A 21,850-nucleotide genomic window follows, 5' to 3' on the forward strand; every position below is an offset into this window, starting at 1 on the left:
GATCTTCTGCCTGTAGGTTTCCCAACACACAGGAATGTCAGAGAGTGTGATAAGAATTGTAAAGTCTAATACCTTCACAGTGCTCTTTGCCCCTTGCTGGCTCCACCAGTACCGCTGAATCCCAGGGAAAGCCAGATTTTCATCTCTATGGTACCCATACACTGGGCTAACATCACTATAGTCTGAAAACAGCAGTTTCTTACATGGCACACAAAATAATTGGACTGAAAATTCAAATTAAAAAAAAACAACTAAACTACCAAAAAACCAAACTACTGAGAAGTTTCAAATGAGGGAACATCTTCCCTTCTAGCTATTATTTCCAGATAAAAATCACTACAGGTCAGGGCCCCTCCAGTTGTAAAACCAGCATTTCGCACAAACCTTCTTTCTCTAACACAGATCATGGAGGTCAGATAACTGCTCAGAAATATTGAGATGCAAGACATATGGTAAACTATGCACAAATATAGGCTCACTATCTCCACTTTAAGTTATCCTAAGAAACTCAGAACAATCTATCCCAAGAAAACTATGATAAGCACATTAGGAAGGCTCTCAAAATAGGCAAAGTCAGAAAAATTAAAAATTGTCAAGGTACATTTCCTTCTAACCTTTTGGGAGAGTGGGAAGAGCAGAAGAAAATAAATCTGGAAACATATATTGCTTCAGTGGAGCTGTATTTTTCTGATTAAATTTTATTATTGCTTTCATATAAAATTAAAATATTTTATTTTTTACTGTGACAGAAATAATTAAATATTTATATTTTATCAAAACATTTTTATTCAAAGGTCATTAAATCAATGGATTATAATTAGATACTTCGATTCATCTAGATAACTATTCTGAATAACTCTCTTGAGTTAAACATCAACTCTTTTGAGAAACCTCAGATTCTTGGAGACAAACGAGTATTACATACTAATGTTCAAAAGGGATTCAGAAAGTAATTCTAGCCAGCAAAGCCCCAAATTTTTACAACAGACCTGATTCTATAGCTGAAGCAGTTCCTATGAACAAAACTGGTAAAACATATATTACTGCAGAACTTGGCTCACAACCAGACTAATTTAATGTTTTTCTGTTCAGCACATAGCGATCAACTGACAGTAGCTCTGATTAACTGGCTCACTTGAAAAATTCTTTCCTAGATTTTGCTTCATATTAACTCATGAAGCTTAGTCCAAGAGGAAAATAAATTTTCCTTAGCATTGGAAGTGTTATGCACAATGACTACTACATTCTTATTACCCTACATCTTCTCAGTGGAAGAAGCTGCTCACAGTAGCTATATTATATAAAATATCAAAAATATTCTTGTGATTAACTCCAAAAGGTCACCACAAGACCAATAAGGCAGTAAGCTTGGGAAAGGGTTTTTAAAAAAAGAAAAATAAGTTGCCTCACTTGATACAAACTGTCCATCAACACATTTTCACTACATTTCAGAACAATCCAGAAGATCATCAATAAGAAAAAACTGCAACTCCCATTTGCCTCTGTCAGAAACTCATGTCCCTTGATTTATTTTTTTAATACAAAAGGCTAGGATCATGGTATTTTTTGAGTGTACCTGATTTCCCACAATCTGCAAAAGATTGGTATCATCATTCTGAGATGTGTCTGGAAAGCACAGAGATTTTATGTGCCATTAGTGTGTCATAGCAGAGGGGCATATTTTGTTAATTCTACGTAAGATATTACAGTAGGTTCATGTAGCTCTGCAGACTTTACCACACACACCCAACAAGACAGGCTAGTTTGGCTTATACAATACATAAACAAACCTTAGAGCAAACATGCAGTAGAACAAGTTGAAACATTGGTTACATTAGTTAAACCTAATTACATCTGAGTAGCCTCTTCATTTCCAGTTATTCCCATTAAGTACACTGCTGGTTAGCAAGATCAGAATAAAAAAAGCCATCACCTTCTCCTTCCTACTCCTGGACTCCCCTTTCAGGAACACTTTGCACTGATTGATGCAGCAGAACAATTGGAGAGTGCACAAACAGGTCTGGACCACTTCCAATTTGCTTTCCCATCGAGATGCAGACAGCTCTATCTTTTTCCCCCAATCAGGGTCATTGCAAAACTCAAAACACGCAGTCTGGTCAGTTTTAGCTCAACCAGCTGCAGCCCTCGGTGCCTTGATCTGTGTCACTACGTGCAGGATCTGTGCAGGATCCTGGTGAGGGAGCTCACACAACTATTTCCTCTTGGACAGCAATAGGCTTGGATTACATCATCAAATCACAGAATATTCTGTGTTGGAAGGGGTGGCACATAGGATACAGGGCTTATCTCCTGTGCATAGTAATTAATTCTGCTTTGTCACACATCATTCTTAGAGAATTTCTCAAAGACTTGTGAAAATAGAAAGCAGTAGCGCCAGTGCCCATGTCACCACTGTAAATGTATCTTCCAGCTCCAAATCACTTCAGACTTGCATGACACAGATTTGGGAGAAAAATACCAATTGAGGCACAGTCCAGGGAAGACATGACTGATGCTGTCAAAGCACCTGAAGACTCCAAAACTTTTTGCCTCATTCAGATGATGGAATGAATGCATGTTGTGAATTCCATTGCCTTCAGGCTTTGTTACATTAAAAATAAAATTTAAAAAACCGAATTATTTTATTATTAGAGTAGTGAGATCATCAAACGAAAGAAAATTTGGCTTTATAGTTAAAATTGCATTCCTTTAGGGGTCAGCTTTCATATTTATGTTTGCTTTTATATCTCAGTGGAATTTGAAAAACACACTCTATTTAGAGCTTTACTGAAGGATGACCACAAAGAAACTACAGCTGATACAGAGGACAGCAGCTTATCTTGGCAGCGCTCCCAAAAAGCAGAGATAATTCCCATGCTCACCACTCTCTATTCTGTCAATTCTGTCTATGCACAAATTCAATCCATTTTGGCCTTCATGGATTTCCATATGGGCAAAGTCCAAACTACAAAGGAATCTCTAAATCTGCCCAGATTAGACTATAAAAAAGAGCAATTATATGTAAAGTCTGCTACATGCTTTCTAAGCAGAGAAAGAGATGTGTTCTACCATGAAGTCTTCTGAAAAATTTTATGTAGTTCCTTCCCTCAGTAGAGACATAAGAGCATTTCACAAAAATACACAAGTGAATAGAATAACCTCAAAAATCCTTTGTACACATAATAGGAGAAATCAATCCTGATTGAGAAGCGAATGCAGAAAACACCCTCTAGTCCTAATAGTTCAGAAAATAGTTTCATCGCTTAATCCCAAACTTAGTGCAGAGTTCAAAACCAGAGATAAATCTGCTAGAGCAGTCAGGAAAAATAATAATATATAACTTTCTATAGAGACATAGTGCAGTTGTGAATGGCTTTAAATACAACCTTCAAGAAGACTGCATTTTATGAATCTATGAACAAAAAACAGTTGTGACATTTAGAGATATATAGGCCAGCCCTGATTAATATCTTTATCAATGATCTGGATGAGGGGTTCAAGTGCACCCTGAGTAAGTTCACAGACGATACCAAACTGGTTGGGAATGTTGATCTGCAGGAGGGCAGGAAGGCTCTGCAGAGGGATCTGGATGGGCTGGATGACTAGGACGAGGCCAAAGGTGTGAGGTTCAACAAGGCCAAGTACTGGGTCCTGCTCTTGGGCTGCAACAACCCCAGGCAGCAACACAGGCTGGGGCAGAGTGGCTGGAAAACTGCCCAGCGGAAAAGGACCTGGAGTGCTGGTCAACAGCAGCTGAACACGATCCAGCTGCATCCAGGAGGCCAAGGAGGTCAGCAGCATCCTGGGCTGGGTCAGCAATAGTGTGGCCAGCAGGACCAGGGCAGTGATTGTCCCCCTGTATTCAGCACTGGTGAGGCCACACCTCAAATCCTGTTTGGGCCCCACAATAAAAGAAAGACATTTTGATTCTGGAGCATGTCCAGAGAAGGGCAATGGAGTTGGGGAAGAGTCTGGAGCACAAGTGCTATGAGGAGCAGCTGAAAGAGCTGGAGCTCTGTAGCCTGGAGAAAAGGAGGCTCAGGGAGGACTGACACCAAAAAAACCCCCACCTAACCAAAAACAAACAAACAAAAAACCAAAACAAAACCCAGCAAACCAAAAAAAAAAAAAAAAAAAAAAAAAAAAAAAAAAAAAAAAAAAAAAAAAAAAAAACCAAAAAAAAAAAAAAAAAAAAAAAAAAAAAAAAAAAAAAAAAACCAAAAAAAACCCACAAAAAAAAAAAAAAAAAAAAAAAAAAAACAGCTATAGTGAGCTCTGACTGGTAAATGCCAACATGCCCAGGCAATAATGAATGTGGGCAAGGCCATCTATAAGTTCCTGAAATGGGCAATTCTAGTGGTGAAGATAAATGTCAGGAAAATGTTGGGTGTATGTTAAAGGAACAGAGATGTCAGCTGCAAAGACAACTTCCAAGAAACAGAAAATACACTTAATTTGGTAGCAAAACATTAGTGGTAGTAGTTTACAGAAGAAAAGTCTGAGAAAAGGCAGCATTTAGGAGCTGAGAGAGAGTGAGTGTGTGCCATTGATGCAAAGTTTACATACAATGAGCATGAGGAGCCATCCACAGACAGATCAATGGCAATGCAGAACAAAGATTAACAAGCTGACACAGAAGCTGCAGATCTTCAAAGGAAAGACCAAAAGGAAAAGGAAAAAAAGAAAATAAAAGCCTACTACCTTTCAAGAAAGACATTAATTAAGTTACAAGGGTAGCAGGGTATTATGTCACAAGGCTAGGTACAAGAGGTCAAGCAAGGAGTTTTTGCTTGCTTCTAAGTGAATAAAGATGAAAAGGGAAAAAATAAATAGAATTAATGGGTATAAGCTTGGACAAGGTCACCTGTAGGCTTCTGCAGGCATCTGCAAAAGTCTTCAGGAAAGACTGAGCTAGGCTAAAGCCAAGGCTTCACCTTCTAGGAAGGCTTTCAGCTCCAAACTTTTCTCCAGCCAACCCCTCACAGAAAACCTTCTGGGCACACCGCAAGCCTTATTTATTTACCTGCCTTTTTACCTGAACACCACAGGAATGGAGGCTTTGTGAAGATTCTCCTATTTCTTACTAGGAAGGCACAGAGATTTATTCTGTTGGCACATCACTAATTCCTAAGCTGTTTCAACTGCTTTAATTACTATAAATATATATATCTATATATAATATAGATATATAAATATATATATATATAAATATATATATATAAAGAGGTTCTGGTAATCACTCAAAAACATAAACTGTGCTTTATTACATTTAGAATATATCCTTATTTGGACATTGAGGTAAGTTTTACCACACTCAATTGAATTTCAACTTGTTCTTTCAAATAATTTCATTAGCAATATTTAATTTTTAACCAAGACCCATAACAAACTTGGAGGACTCTCCCATTTTTTTTTTTAATTTACAATAACACTGGACTAACAGAGCTACAGTTCAAGCAATATGTCCTTGTTATCACATACAATAATTACCCCAAACAAACTTTCTGAATTATGCCATTGAAATCTTAAAGATTTGCTGGATTTTGTCTAATCTTTACAATACACCCTTGGGTAATTTCATCCTTGTGAAATTCTCCTCGTAAATCAAAAGCTCAGTCCTGCAACCCCATCTGCATCTTGGGATCTTTTTATACAGGTGAATAAGAATGTTTGAATGCTACCGGAGAAAACCTGCAGTTCAGAAGAGTTACATTTGATAGCCTCAATGAATTCTCTTCCAATCAGTCACTTGCTAACTGTGTAGCCTGCAGTTTAGGGATCTGTTATAAAAAAAATAATTAATCAGTGTTGGATGCTGTATTTCTTTATGAAAAGCCAAGATTAACACATTGAGTCAACATGTTCTATTTTGAAATAGTTTAATTCACTAAGGAGATGACTACTTTCCTCAAATGATGCAGACTTGTCTGCTGTTGTCTCAGTCAATTCAGAGGCTTGTTATTCACTACTTGGTTGATTTCAAAATCAGACTACCCCTTCAGAAAGTTGCAGAGACTATGACATCACATTTATGATAATTTATTGCACAATTACAGTGACTACATCCCTGGATTTTATTTCATGGGAAAGCATGTTTTCTACTATAGCCACAACCACTTTCTTGGCTTACACCTGTCCATAGTCACAAGTTTTGGCATAAAGCTTAGATTGATTTTTTTCATATTACTATATAGGTGTTTAATAGCAACTTAAGGCTGCATAGTTCAATTGCATAGAGAAATACTTGCACTTTACAATAAGACTCACTGAAATTTCACAAGCAGCACAGAAGCGCTGCTTAACAAGTTGCTAAAAATCATACAACACCCCATCAGATTTCACTTTAATACCACTTATGTCTTCTTAAAGAGCCAAAAAGCCCAACAATCTTTGAGAAGGCAAGATTGTCATCACTTCAGATGAATTACAATAATGCAATCACTGAAATTCAATGCAAGAGTATAATTTTATAACCTCAAATTCCAATGGAAAGATTTGGACACCACTGTGATGTTTATTGACAATAACTGATAAAATAGTACTGTGGAACATTACAAGACAAAGTAATGCAAATGACTGCAAAATTGGGTTTCATTGTACTTTGGTAAGTGTTATCTTCATTTTAACCAAAACACTTTATATTACAAGCTTAAAAGACAATAGTAGACAGGAACTATAATACTATAATTACAGGACCGAGCCCTTACATTTTTGTTTCCAATTCAGCAAAACTTTCACCACATGGCATTGAAAGGACACATAAGTATTTTCTACATTATTTAACATGGCATTTTTTTGAATACGTACTGTTAAGTTTCAAGATTTCCAAAATGCATGTAGCAAACAGATAAAAATATTTTCATGTAATTGTTTCCACACGGTACAGTATTATTATGAAAGAGGTTGCCATGATTTTAGACTGGAAAATACTATTAAGAGGGTGCTGTCTTCTATCACAATGCTTTCTTTCCAATTCCCTAGTATGTACAATGGTACATTACCCAAATTGCACCCCCAAAAAAATTACTTTTATACTCCACATACAGAAAACTCATTTCAACCTCAACCATAGGAAAATGTAACTCCTCCCACTATTGCAAAATAAAATGTAAATTCTTTCATTACACATAGGTAAACACTGCAAGCAGGCAATGATGGCAAAAAGGGTATCCAACCCAACCACAACTAAAACAAGCTCTCAGATTTGAAGTCTCTCAAACTTATCTTTCTGAGGAACTTCATTAATTCATTTACTGACTGGATGAGAAAAAATGGCACAAGGGAAAGCCCTATGTCCCTGTGCATATGCAGCCTCGGCCAGAACAAACCAGAACATGAGGCATTCCTATGGCATGTAATAGCAGGGTTCTTTTCTTTCAATTGTCTTTTCTGAAACTGGTACTAAACTAGACTAGAGTAACATTCTGTTGCTTTGTCTTACTGGTACAACCTGCAAAATGGTTTTGGTAGCTTTTTTAGATCATCTGTATAGAGAATATGCTTCCCATGCTATAAACACCATCGTCAGAAAAGTCAGGGTAAGTTGTAGCTTAAGAAAAAGGCAACCTTTTTATCTTTTACAAGAAAGCACAATTAAGCCAGCCTAATATTCAGGGTGTTCTTTCCTCATCTAACTATCCTAAACATATTTAACTTAGTCTCACCTTCTTCCATCTTAGTAGTAAGAACCAGAGAGGGAAGTGAGGAGGAACAGATGAGCAGGAAGGTACAAGTGCAAAGCCGCCAAACAAAAGACTGGGTTTTTCCCCTGCTGTCTCCATTTACTGAACAAATTCCATTCAATAGTTCCACATGCAGTGCAGGAGCTGTACTGTTCAACACATTGTGAGGCTGGTCTATGATGACTCAAGATGAATTTTCTTCACAAACGACAGTAACTAGTAAAAAGTGTGAAAATGCAACAGGAGAGGTGGGAAGCCTCCAGGGGTGTTAGCTGTGTCTTCTCTGTATCATTCTGGAGTCACAGTCAATTCAAAAATAAAATAAAGGATTTTCAAAGCTAAGAAAGAGGAGTAATAACATGAAAAATGAGGATGACACACTTCTATTTTGCAGCTTTTACAAATGTGGTCTAAGATATACAGCAGGCTGATGGAGGCTGACAGATGCTCCAAAGTATCCTTTGTTATATTCTTGCCTTGCAGTGAAAGAATCAAAAAAATAAGCAAAGCCTGAGTGTTAGACCAAGCAGTGTTTCTTCCAAGTGACTAGATAGATGACCCATAACATGTACCTCAGCACTGTACCTATACGCAAGGTGTGAGAGCCAAGAGGCACCACCAACAGCAGCAAGACTTGAGGCAATCTGCTTACTACTGTTATTAACTGCAGAAACTCATAGCCCACAGTTTATGCTCTGCTTTTGTCATCTGTTACCATTCACCTGCTTGGCCCTTATTAGCCCAGCAACCCCAGCAGTTTGGAAGATTAGAAAGACAAGGAAATCAGCTGGGCACAGAAGCATGCAGTAAGCAGCTTACCCAACCTGTACACAACTGAATTAGCTTCCCAAGCACACTGCCAGAGGGACCCCCTCCACCTTCATAAACACAGTCTTCATGTTTGGAAAGGTGCCAGGAAGAAAATGTTTGTTTACTGCAGGCAGGAAGAGCTACCTATGATTCAGATATTAGGAAGTGACAGGAAGGACTAAATTATGTAATTTAAAAGTAGAAAAATAAACACAAAATAGTTGCAATGAGAGAAAGAAGGAGGAGGAGAAGGAAAAGATGAAGAGACAAATTTTGCATCTTCGATCCCACTTGTGCAGGGCTGAATCCATCATTGCAGCAGGAGGCCCCCAGAGGATTCCTTCACCTTTTAACCCTCCTTCTAGAATCCCTAACCAGGGACTTTCCTCCTCAGCACTGAGTAAGAAACATCTGTCCACCTCAGTCTCTCAGTTGGAAAGGAATGATCACAGTCTTCCTTATTCCTTATTTTATTTAAGCAGACTGAGATTTCAGAAGATTTCATTTGCCCTCCCTTTAAACAACAACTACCTGAAGCAAAGGATCAAAGAGCTCATTCTCCAGTCAGCTAAAGGAGTTAGGAACACACTCCAGCTGTCTGATGCTGGTTGTAGAGACTGACAGGAAAGCCTTTTCCCATAAGCAGAAGGCAGGACATGCACCCCAATGGGAATAGCATTGCATTCCCTGCAGTTGTTGGAAGCAATCTCAGCAGTGCTGTTTATGACTTTGTACCTCCCATCCACAGTTTGTTAGGTCCCAGCAGAAGGTTAAAGTTTCTTAAACTGCAGTACAATCTGCATTATTAACATGCTCATTTCAAGGCTAAAACAGCAAACAAGCAGATTTATATCACAGTAAGTTATGGTTGTACTGTAAGAAAACCCCACCAAAGAATACTCTCAAATTTATATAATGATAGTGGTGCCTCCATTATATTATCAGTAAAGATCCTCCTGTCATTCTCTTTCTAAATCAGACAATAAATTCCTGCTCTTTTTTTTTTTTCCCCAGAGCTACAGAGATTCACAGACCAACAGAGCCATCAGATCAAGGAAAAATTCAAAGGACTGTAAATTAACTTAGCACTGAAGTACACACCATAGCAGAAAACTCTGTAGTTACTTGTCCTAGAACAAAATTACCCTGGGATGAAACCAGGGTTAAATTTCCCAGTTTACACTAATGAGTCACTTGTATGCTACTCCTCAGTTTTGATCTTTCCCCTGCCCCGTTTCTCCTTTCTCCATGCCAAAACCCTAGAAAAGAAAAAACAGGCTTTATTTTAGTAATGACTGACTCCTAAATGAATACCAGTGTGTCCTTTCTGCTAACAGGCCTTTGGTAGTGAAGAGTCATTTTAGTTATCTCTCACAGTGCTGAAAAGCTTATGCAATTTTCCTTCATTTGTGCACACAGACAACTGCATTAGATACGTCATAACTAAGAGCGTGACATGACCTCAGCTTTGAGGGCATTATTTCACACTGAGTAACAAGCCATTAGACTGCAAAACTTGCTCACACAGCATGATGCTAATAATTTCAGCAATAATTGCATACAAACAGTGAATGGAATTGCACCAGAACATGCAAGATTCAGGAAGATACACTTATTGACAACCCTACTCTTGCATTAACTAATGTTATCTCCCTTACCAACAGGGAAGGATTTTGTAAACATCAAGTTTGTCTAATGCCACCATGAGAACATCACCCAGTGTAACACATAATTGAAATAAAAAACATTTCTTTAATGAAGAGCACCAAAAGAAATCACAGAATTATGTAACAAGTAATAGATTCAAAAACAATAAGTTTTTGTCAGTTTGTGGTTTAAATCTCAAATTAAGTTCATATAGATCACTATTTTCTAGGAAAGCAGAACTGCCAGATGGCATCACACTCACAGCCTACCTCTGACTCTTCCCGCACATCAGCAGAACTAAGAAAAGTCTGGGTCACACAAGTGAACCAAAGGAACCAGTTACAACATGACATTTTAGAAGTTTCCTCTTATCACAGCCTAGACCTCCAAGTATTCATGTTTTACAGATGGGGGATTCTCTCCAAGCCTCCCCAGAATCTCCTGCATTCCCAGTGTGGATATCACATGGCAGACCATTCCACAGCCTCGCTTGCTCTGGAAAACACCAGCCTCTTCTGTTTCAAACTACACTCTAAACACTCCTCCCTTTCTCCCTGCCCTCTCTTTTTTTTTCTTTAATTAAACAATGCAAGGACAAATTGTCAATTCACATCAAGTTCACACATTACTCTGACATCTTCTTTCTTGGTTGCTTATTGATGAAACAAACACATACCAATCCTTATAACAACCATTAGAAGCATCAAATAAATTATCCCCGCCATCTCTTTCATAAATAAATTCCTTACTTTTCAGTGTTTGCTTCAAAGGGGCACACTTGCTGTCAGTATTTTACTCTATTTTTAAGGATCACAGATATGTATATGCATTTTTAAAAATCATAAATGTTTGTTAAATTCTGTATATGGACTTATGACTGGTTTCAAAAGCTTTACTTATAAAGCAGCAATTCTCCCTGCACCATCCCAAAACCAGGGGAAGCTTTTCCACTACATCTGATCCTGTTTAAGAATCTATATGGAAACACAAGCATCAGAAAACTGTAACAGAAACATGCATTAAGTGTGAACGGGAACATTTGTCTAACACATTACATGACTCAGTTCAGTTATTCTTCATACAAAGAATACATACAAATGTGACAAACTGACACATAACATTCAGAACTGCTTTTTCTTTTTTTTTTTTTTTTTAGAAATGGGTAGCATGCCATTTTGAGACTCAAAATTCATTTTTCATCTGATAACATTTGTGTGTTAACCCTTTTAATAACCTTACCAAAAGCACTGTAATTCTTCAGTGTTGATTGCATCAAAGATCTATTTGAACTGTGTTTGAAGAGATTCCTGTATTCTTATTCCATACTCAAGAGTGAACTCCTACTGTCAGAAATAAACACCTACAGAGGGTTTGTTTTGCTTTTAAATCCCAAACCCCAGACAACATAGAAAAATAAATCAAAGTCTAATTTTGTGTTTTTTTCTTTTTCCCCCTTTTCCTTTGAGGCAGAAATACTGAAGAGCCAGGTGGTGGCTGTAGCCCCAGAGACAGGAGCCTGCTGGCCTGCTCCACTGAAACCCATTGCATTCCTCCCGGGGTGGAGACATGCTTACCCAGGAGGAAGGAGAGAGCACATCTGCCATCACCCTGCCCCAAGGCTGGCTATGCTGAGAAGTGGGTGGGGAAGCAGATTTACTTTGCGACAGCCACTATCTCCACTGCCATGAAGGGTTTACCTGGCATTGTTTTCACTTACAAAGCAGCGGAACAACCCACATATCACTAGCGAGATGGCTGGAAAATTTGTGTGGGGAACAGGCAAAGGGACAAGGTTGCTTTTCTCCTGCTGGCAAGGTTATCCCAATGCCTGGCCATCATCCTCAGCCACCAGGTACAGCCACTGGCCTGCACAGCACCCCCCCATCAAGGTTTCTCATCCGAGCTAGCCAACCTGTGGCAGAAGGCAAAAGTCACCTCCTTTTAAAAAACACAGAGAGGTATAAGCTTTTTTCTGGCTTCCTAGAAATTCTCAGACAACAGAACAAGCACAACTCCTGAAAAAGCGTAGTTGTTCTTAAATCAGTCTGCCAAGATATTGCTGTGTAAAATAAAAAGGAGCAAAAGCTTTTAATTTCTCTTCTTGATTTGGCTGGCTGTCTGAAGAGAGAGGCTGGATCTTGGCACAGCTTCCTAGCTGAAGTATCACCTCTTTCTCCAGATATGTTTTTAAACAGAATTATTTGTATTATGCACAGATATTATATTTAATAATACACAAGCCTTATAAAGCTATGGACATAGCTGCCTGACCTTTTTAATTACATGCTGCTGTGCCACCAAGAGAGACAACGCCAAATACCCATTTTATATTTACCTGAAATAACAGCCATTTACCAAGAAAAAAAAGGAGAAAAGTGTGTCACCATAACCTCAGGGAGTTTAATCATAAAGTTGGAATTTTGGGCACAAAAAGCAATTAGATATATTCCTTCTCCTCAGTTGAGAAACAAAAACACACCAAGAAAAAGATGGTTAGAGAGTACAACAGCTTATTCAGTCTCTTTCATCTCACAGAAAGTTACTTTGTAAACATTTCCTCGTTGGATACTGCTAAGGAGACAGTCAGATACTAGGTAACATAAGAGTACTTTTTACAACTAAAAGCACTGTGGCATGTTTGAAAGAGCTTCAAAAGTTCTTAATGAGAAACAAAACCTTTGTTAACAGCTAGTAGCAAACACAAGTATAAAAAACATACTACATAACCTTTTATTGGAAGCCAGGGGTGCTTTTCTTAAAAAAAAAAAAAAAAAAAAAAAAAAAAAAAAAAAAAAAAAAAAAAAAAAGGTTCAAAAATACAACTAGCACATTGCAATGAATAGTATATTATTGCATTTGGGAGATGGCAGAATCCTCCCTCCATCCTTCCAAAAAAACAAAAAAAAAGAAAGGAAAAAAGAAAGAAATACCTGGTACTCCTTTAGAGCTATTTGTTTGTTCATATAAGGAGCTGTATTCACATTAGAGTCCCTAAAACAGCAGCAAATTATACTGTACTACAATATTCATCTGCACACAACACTTACCTGCCTTGACAAGATTATCCCTTTCTGTGTGATCTTTCTTGCTCAAGTAATTTGCAAGACATAAGGTCTGTCCCTCCTAATGAAATACTGCAATGAAATTGCAACAGTAGAACTTGCGTCTATTGGCAATAAAATGATTACTCACTGAAGCACAGAAAACATTAAGGTAATTTTGAAAAGGTCTCAAGAAGTCTGTCACTGCAACACTGGAAAAGTGGGAATGAAAAAATGAGGTGAATCTTAGCTCCATGTCAAAACAAAACTTGCACCTCATCATTTGTACTCCCCTTCTTGATTTAGGAAAATATTTCCACCAATACAGTTCAGTGACATCTACTTTTAGACTAGGAAAAGATGAAAGAACGACTGAAGAAGTATAAGATACCGAAGCCAGAGTCATCTACAACCTACAGGTTTATCCTCTTCCTTAAATTTACTATGTTTTTAATAACCGATGCTCCTTTCACTTTTTTGCCAACACTTCTATCGAAGGCATCAGTAAAGTTTAATGGGGAGTAAATGTTTTGTAAATGTCTGTAGAAGAGTGAATTTGATTCTAATACTGTGATCCAAAAGTTATGTCAAAAAAGACAAAAAAAAAACCATACCTCAGAACTGACCATTATTCCAACATTTTTAAAACTTAAAGAGGGAGAGAAAAGGACATTAGAAACAATTCTGTTTGTCACTTTCTTCTGCCCCTTGGACTGTTGAATACCAAGAATTATCTCTCAGCTGAAAGAGTTACCTGCTCTAACAAAGGTTTCCAGAATTGATGCTCATTTTGACAGTCAAGGTCTATACTTTTTTAAGGCAAACTGTCCAATAAAACATTATTTTCTCAATTTATCCAACTAACATTTCACACTGCTGCTCTGGGCTGATGATCGACTTAAAGGCATGCAAATCAAGCTCATCTGTGTATAACTGGAAATTAAAATCATATTATTTCATTATTTCCTCTGCTTAGTACATATGTTACTTATACCTAATCTCAGTGCTGCAAGACTCTGTGCACACATGGAGGAGCAGCCCCTATGCAGCATCAAGAAAGTAGCAGACACTGATTTGTTTCCCCACTTCCTCTCCCTGCTAGTTTCTCATTGAACTATAATCCCCTGTGATTAGTTGCACCAAATCTCATTAACAGACTTATCAAAATACAGAAGCAGTACTGAAAAGGTATCCATAAATTGCTATACATCCAATTGAGAACCATCTTCAAGATCATGAAAAGTCAGAATTTGATTGTTCCTTCATTTCTCAGCTACTGTGTTCTGAGTTAGGAGTTATTATCTCACAGATAAAAATTAGGAGTTATTATTTCACAGATGTTGGGAAAAATTTTTCACATAATCTAACATATTTAGAATATCTGGCTTATTTCATACATCCAGTAGTTCACCTGCACTCCAAGAGGAACAGGACTATTTCTGTTAATTAGCTCTCCAATTTTCCTATCTACACCAAGGAAGAATGCATTCAAGTGGTTCAGATACCATCTCATCCCCCAAGCTCAGAAATGCATAAATTAATAGTATAGTAAACTACATAAAAATTAAAATAACTAGTGGAAGATGATCTTATTATGCACACATTAGACTTCTTAATCTGTTTCATATGCTGGTGACTGCTCTTACCCTCTGCAACCATCCTCTGGGAGTGAATTCAGAGCATGCACACAGGTCAGTCTCTAAGATTGCTGCAGCTTTGGCAGCAAAGTCAACACTAGCTGCTGATGTCCTGTCAAAGATGACAAATACTTGTATGATGAGTTCCATGTTCCTCAAGTGAGCCTTACACCCCAACAGCTCGCTCAGGATGTAGCTACAGCCCTAAAGTCATACCCAAGATCATATCAGCATCTTCAGCAGGCACACAAAACAAAGCAACTTCCTCCAACAATCCACAAAAACACTGTGTTTAGTCATGCCTTCAACTTCATCATTTAGAGTTTACTGACCCATATTTAAAAGGATCAAAAGTGAAACTGCTGTTTTCTGACCAGTGCACAGCAGAAGGGGAGGGTCAGACTTCCTTCCAGAAGGAAGTTTCCTGCCTGAACACCAATCCCTGTGAGGTCTTCAGCAACTTCTTGAGTAGCACAAGCACAATCAAGTTCAGAATACAAAAAGATGTCACATAATGTTTCTTGACAATACTCATCTGTCTTGAGTTAACTTAACTTGACCCTGTTCCATGGAGACCACACTGAATGATGTCAGACAAGCTCATCTTAGTTTGGCTTGTTTTTTTCCTGTAAACCAACCAGCTTCTTAAATTTCCTCACTACAGTGACGAAAGATCACAAATAAAAGCTTAACACAAACAGGTGTCTTCCAGAAAAAGGGCTTTGGTCAGACACTGAAGCGTTTACCAAATTAAAACTATTCTGCTGAATATAACATTTCTTAAAACCCTTACATATCTTAGCACATTTAAGTATTACTGAAGACAGAAGATGCACCTATGTGACTAGTGCCAAAGAGCAACTGCCATACAAAAAAACAGCAAAATATTCCACTTCTGTACCTATGCTGTCTGAGCCTTTAGTTTAAGTATCAATAACTAGCTTAATAATCTGGCCCTTTTTAGTCACTTTCTATAACTGAAAATATTAGAAAGTAAGAGGATGTTATCTGTAGCCATGCCTGAATCATATCAGTGCACCTTACATCCTAGGGAGATCAAGCCCATTTCTCATTTTTAAACTCCTTGCTTTAAAATAACTAAATGAACTATCAATAGGAATAGTCAAATAACCACAGGATTTTTAGCCATACTTACATCAAAATTAAGGTTTCTTAACTTACTTTCAAAAATCATCTTATGAACTATAAGAAGAATGGGGAAGTCTATTAGATACAGAAAAATCTGAACCAATTTACCCCAAAGTGTTTAGTCTTCACAGAGTATTTTTATGGAGTTTTACCTTTTGTCCAATAAAATGTATTTGTAAGTAGGACATATTAGAATGACAGAACAGTTAGGATTGGAAAGGACCTCTGGAAATCATCCAGCCCAAACTTCTGTCAAGGCAGGGTCACCTGGAGCAGGTGACACAGGAACACAGCCAGGGTCCAGAATGTCTCCAGAGAGGGAGAGTCCATGACCTCCATAGGCAGCCTGTTCCAGTGCTCTGCCACCCTCAATGTAAAGAAGTTCTTCCTCATGTTAAGGTGAAACTTCTTGTGTTTTTAGTTTATGGCCATTGCTCCTCATCCTGTCACTGAGAACCACTGACAAGTGTCTGGCATCAGCCTCTTGGCACCAGACTTTGAGATATTTATATGCACTGGTGAGATTCCCTCAGAATACTGGGAATTATACTACATCAGTAGACTTTCTACAAACTGGTTCCATAAACCAACCATCAATGCTAAGATTCTGATTTAAAGCACATCCAGGTGCCCTACTGAGCACTAGCCTACCCCAGACAAAAGTGTAGTCGTTCTAGGAGAGAATTTAAGACTTAGTCCTATTCCCTCAAGCTTTTCTTTCTTGCTTTACCAAGGACAGCTGTGTTTAAATATCTGGTGGTTTCCTAGCATAATGGCAGTGAAAAACCTCTTTGCTGCCACCACAAAGCATTAGCTATTTTAACTGGCACGTGCACAACAGAACTGCAATGTAGCAGAAAAACACGAAGCCAAGGTTTACTATCACATTTTAAAGGACAGATGGACAGAAAGGGGCTTTCCAACTACATTTTTTAAAAATAAGTGAACAGAAAAATCATAGCAAGTTAAAGTGAGCACATAAACACTTGCAAATTTTAAGGCAATGGAAGAAGGGAATAAAGAAAAATATACAAGAAAATAGCAGAAGCTGTGAAATTTAGCAGTCCTACATCTCTCTGCACAAACAAGTTTTTTCATGTCCTCGTGAAACCAGAACACAGGCTGTGGAGAGCTGTGCAGGATTTAGCCCCAAATCCCTTTTCCTTCTCCTCTGCTAAATACACATCTTGATCACCCACCAGCACCAAAAGTTACCAGTACTTTCTTCAGAGATCTGCTGCTGAAAACAACCAGTCAATTCCCTCAAACAAACTGCTCTGAACAGCAGCTCCAGGGAATTGACAGCAGGTGCCAATAGCTGTCAGAACATTAATTCCATACCAAAACCACATGAACAAAGCATGAGAACAGAACTCCTAAGAGGGGAAACAAACATTCATGGCATTAAGGCATACAGTCAAGGAAATCTGATTATTCCACCTGCAGGACAGGGTTGGTTGGAGGGTTTTTACTTTTTTTAGCCTCAAAATGAGTATAAGCTAACTTTAATACCACGTCCAACAGTTTCAAACTAAAAATTAAAGTCCCTGTGAAACATGTCTGTGTACTAGCTTCAAAGTGCTCCTTTTCACCCTTTCTAAGAACTAAACCATATTTGACAGCAATATCAGACTTTTTATCTTCATTCCCAGATGGTAACCTGGGTTTGCCCCGACACTTGCATGCAAAACCTAATAGAGCATGAAGCTGCAATTTTTCATATATACCTGTGAAAAGTATGTGTTGCAGAAAAGCTGTTTCCTATTGAAATCACTTTCCCAGCTTTTCATCTGGTGATGAAAATACCCTTGAAATACCACCACCATAAAACATGGCTTTGGAAAAGGCAGTTCTCTGCTGTGCCTTCGCTTAAGCATAGAATTACAGGGAGCACAAGCGAACTCTCCAGCCAGTGCACTCAGCTAAAGTTCATTCTCTTAAGTACATCAACTTCTTGTTTGCTTGAAGACGGTGACCATAATGTCAAGGTCACTTTTAGGTCTTTGAAGGGAGTGTCAGCCTTCAGCCTGCTACAGATCAGGCACTAAATACAAACAGGAGGAATTTTACTTTAAGCCCTTCTTTAAGTGGTACCTTTCTTTTATACAAGCAGAAAAGAGTCAAAAATAACATGTAGGATTTAAATTTACAACCTTATGGCCTACAATGCATGGTGATGTTCAGCCAAATCACGCTAACATAAGCTTGCCATATTATCATCCTGATACTCTGCCTACTCAAAAAGCAGATCCCCCTTTCAAGTGAAAATTAAGGCATTACCTCTTTAGGACAGAAAACCACTTGACCAGTGCTGTAGTCAGGGTTTTCCCCTCAAAGGTTCTTGTGCAATTCCAGTACGGAAATGGAGCTATAAATACACTGAAGGGGCAGCTACATGGAAAAAAAAAGTTGGCATATTAAGAGACTGATTAATGAGATTGATTTAGGAGGGCAAACTCTGTCCATTTACAGACTGCACCCTTCACAGGATTTAAGAGTTTGAGCAGAAAATTTATTAAATGTCTTTAGAAATATGAATACTGCTCTTAATTCCTCCACACTGGTAAAGAGGTATCCTGTGAATACACACACACAAACATGGAGAATTGGCCAAGAATACAGTCCACGTCAAATTTAGGAGGGAAGCAGAACCCTGCTATGACCCATCGGATGTTCTCTTTCCTTCACACAAAGAGGATTTTTAACATTCAGAACCAGAGAACAGGCTACCCCAAATACTGGCTTTTAATTTAAATAGAGACTCATTTCACAAATTTCCTGTCATTAAAAAAAAAGCCCAGAACAGTTTTTCCAGAAGAGACTGTTAATCGCTAACAGACAAAAATAACATGGTCACATTAAGATCTGTACTGACAGATCCTCAAATAAATCTGAAGTAATAAATCTGAAATAAAATTTCTGATAAATCTGAAATAATCTGCTTTAAAAAGGAGAACACTGGGGGAAAAAATGAAGAAGAAAGAAAAGAGAAAAAAAAAAAAAAGGCCCAACATTTTGTCCCAATTACACAGATGCCACGATACAAGCCGGGTGCCAATGGGAAAGGGCTCAGCCAGCAGCGATGACTCCTGGCATCACCCATCCCTCCTACGTGACCTGACAGCCTCCCCGGCGGCCCCGCAGCTCCGCTGTGCCCGGTCATGGAATCTGCCCGCTCAGCAAACGCGCTCCATTTTCTTGCCAGCAGCGCGGTGTCCGCTCTGCCGCAGCCCCTGCGAGCGCAGCCACTAGTGAGCAACAGCGGGAACAACTTCGGGAAAGACACAGGCGCTTCTCTCACAACTCCCTCCTCTTTTTTTCCCGGTGCGGAGAGCAAGAGTAGAGTTACCCCCGCCCCAGCGGGAGCGCTCCCGGGGCATCCCCGGCTCCCGCCGTCTCCGGGCCACCAGCTCCGAGTGCAATCCCGCCGGGAGCGGCGCGGAACCGGGGCAGCCTCCGCCCTCCTTGGGATCGGGCACCAGCCCCGGGACAGCAAGTGTTTACGTTTAAAAATACATATATACCGAGCCCGGACCCAGAGGGAAGAGGGGAAAACTCCGCCCCCTCCCTTGGAAAGGCAATAAAAGCTGGGCTGAAACATCTGACCGCTCAGCGCCCCTTTTTTAAGGAGGAAAAGAAAAAAAAAAGAAAAAAAAAAAAAAAAAAGAGGAATTGAAGATATGGGAAAATAAACGCTGGGGAAGCGGCAAGGACGTGGCGTGCAGAAGTCTCGGCTGGAACGGGGAGGCGGCCGGGAGGGCGGCTCGCCCGGGCCCGGCCGGGAGGGATCGCGCGGGGAGGCCGGGCCGGGCCGGGCCGGGCCGGGCCGGGCCGGCGGGAGCGGGAGGCGAGCGCAGAGCTCCGGCGGGAGAGAAGTGGGGCAGGGAGGAAGGGAGGGAGTTAGAGGGAGCGCGGCCCGCGAGTGGGAGAGGGCACTCACGTAGCGTTTCAACTTCTTCTCCGGCGGGGACTTTCGGAGCCAGCCCGAGCAGACCACCTCCCCGCCGCTCATGGCTGCGCCGCTGCCCGCCGGGGCGCTCCCTCCGCCTCCTGCTCCTTCTCTTCCTCAGGCAGCGGACACAGGGAGCCGCGATCGGCGGCGGCGGCAGCACCGCGCCCGGCCCGGCCTCCCGGGGCTGCGGGATTAGGGGCGCAGGGTGTATGTGTCTGTCTGTCTGTCTCTCTCGCACAACAGCCCGCCGGAGCGGAGCGGGGCGGCGAGCGAGGCTGAGGCGGGAGGGTTCCTCCTGCCTCCTCCTCCTGCTCCTCCTCGCCGCCGCCGAGTTACACGGACATCGAGAGAGACGACAGGGGCGGCCACCACCCCGCCGCAACTTCGGCGTCCCGGGGCGGGATTCAGGATCCAGCCACCGCCCCGAGCCGGTGGCGCCTCCTCCGCTTCGCTGGGACCCTCCCGCTGGGCAGGGCCGCGAGGGACTCTCTCCCGCCCGCCTCTCCAAGCTCAGCGCCGGCCGCCGCGGCTCCCCGGTGGCTCCTTTCCCTTCTTCCTCCTCCCACTGCGCCGGGAGGAGGGGATCGGCAGCACTCCTGCCTTCCCTTCCTCGCCTTCTCCTTCGCGGGGAGTGGCGGGGCGGGGGTCTAGCCCCGAGGCTGGGGCCGTGGCCCGGGGCTGAGTCCGCTCCCTGCCAGTCAGTGAGGGAAGGCTTTGACCTGGAATTCACGGCACCGTGTCGCCCCCGAGCCCCCCTTCCCCCGGCGCCAAGCGGCGGTGCCGCCCCGACCGGCCCCGCCTGCCCCCGCCCAGTGCCGCGGCTCCCCCCGACACTGCCGGAGCCTTTTCAAACAACAAGGGCTCGGACGCAGGGTGGCAGGGAAGTAGGCAGGGAAGGACGGACGGCCGGCGCTTCCAGAGGGATCCTGGGAGCTGTAGTCGGCGGCCGCTGAGAACTGCGGCGGCGCGGCCGGGAGCGGAGCGGAGGGGACGGGGGCGAGGGACGGGCTCGGTCCCTACGAGGAAAACAAATAAACAAACAAAACCCCAAGCAAGAAAACAAACAAACAAAACCCAACCTAAAAATCCCAATTAAAACTGCATTAAAAATAGCGCGGCCTAAGTAAATTCCTCTTAGCAAGTCTGAAACTGCCGTAGCAAAAAAAGGAAAAAAAAATTTATTATCCAAGTCGTTCACCATCTCTGCTGTGGGTGCTCTCTGTCTCTTCCACTCTGTCAGAAAAGGGTTAAATAAGTAATAACAAATAAATTAATAAATATGGTCAATAAATAATATATTCTTAAATAAATAAAAAGAATAATACACTTTTAACAAAAATAGTTATAATTTTTTTAAACAAATTTTTTTCAGATTACTAAATGGCAGGTTCTGGAATGGGATTGCTGCTGTCTTGTCTAGCCCCAGTGATCTTCCACTGCAGAGAAACAGTCCCTCTAGTGTGCCTTGGCTGAAGGGAGCCCAACGATGCTACCATTTATTTAGGTATAAGTGTATTAAAAAGTTACAAAGCAGTGGTTGTAGCATATAGGGGCATTTGAAGAAATAACAGGAAAAAATAAAGGAGAAAGGCTGAGGTGTTAAAATCTATGCATCAATTTCAATATGAATCTTTTTACAATAATTATGACATTATGAAGCAATATTAAGCACTACAAGAAAGAACGTCAAAAAGATATTTTGCCAAAAGCATTTGAAATAAGAAAAGAGGTGAACATCGGCCTTTAGCAATATTCAAAGCACACAAATCCGAGCATTCAAACCATCCTTGCATGAATTTCTGCACACCATTTCAGCTTCCTCAGCGGGGCTTGGTGGAAACAATAAAATGTGATTTGGTTGGTAAACATGAACTCAAATTGTACTCTTAGGTTTAGATTTCAAGCTGGGTTTCAGTGCAACTCTTTTGTTTA

At 40.6% G+C, this 21,850-nt stretch overlaps 1 protein-coding gene across 9 annotated transcripts in view; it reads right to left on the reverse strand.

Annotated features, from left to right (window-relative positions):
- The window catches only part of GAB1 (GRB2 associated binding protein 1), a 95,523-nt gene extending 74,866 nt beyond the window's left edge, over positions 1-20,657 (reverse strand). For 6 of the 9 annotated variants that reach the window (XM_041471352.1, XM_041471354.1, XM_041471351.1 and 3 more), the window contains exon 1: positions 19,907-20,032. In XM_041471352.1, coding sequence (XP_041327286.1) covers positions 19,907-19,978 — 72 coding nt within the window. In that variant the 5' untranslated portion in view covers positions 19,979-20,032. Of the gene's footprint in view, positions 1-19,906 lie in introns of all 9 variants that reach the window. The other 3 variants (XM_041471355.1, XM_041471353.1, XM_041471356.1) reach the window with 3 other exon arrangements.
- Positions 20,658-21,850: the final 1,193 nt, after the last annotated feature.

The sequence above is a fragment of the Pyrgilauda ruficollis genome, unplaced genomic scaffold (assembly GCF_017590135.1).
Source record: "Pyrgilauda ruficollis isolate IOZ18807 unplaced genomic scaffold, ASM1759013v1 scaffold265, whole genome shotgun sequence".
NCBI classification, from domain to species: domain Eukaryota; kingdom Metazoa; phylum Chordata; class Aves; order Passeriformes; family Passeridae; genus Pyrgilauda; species Pyrgilauda ruficollis.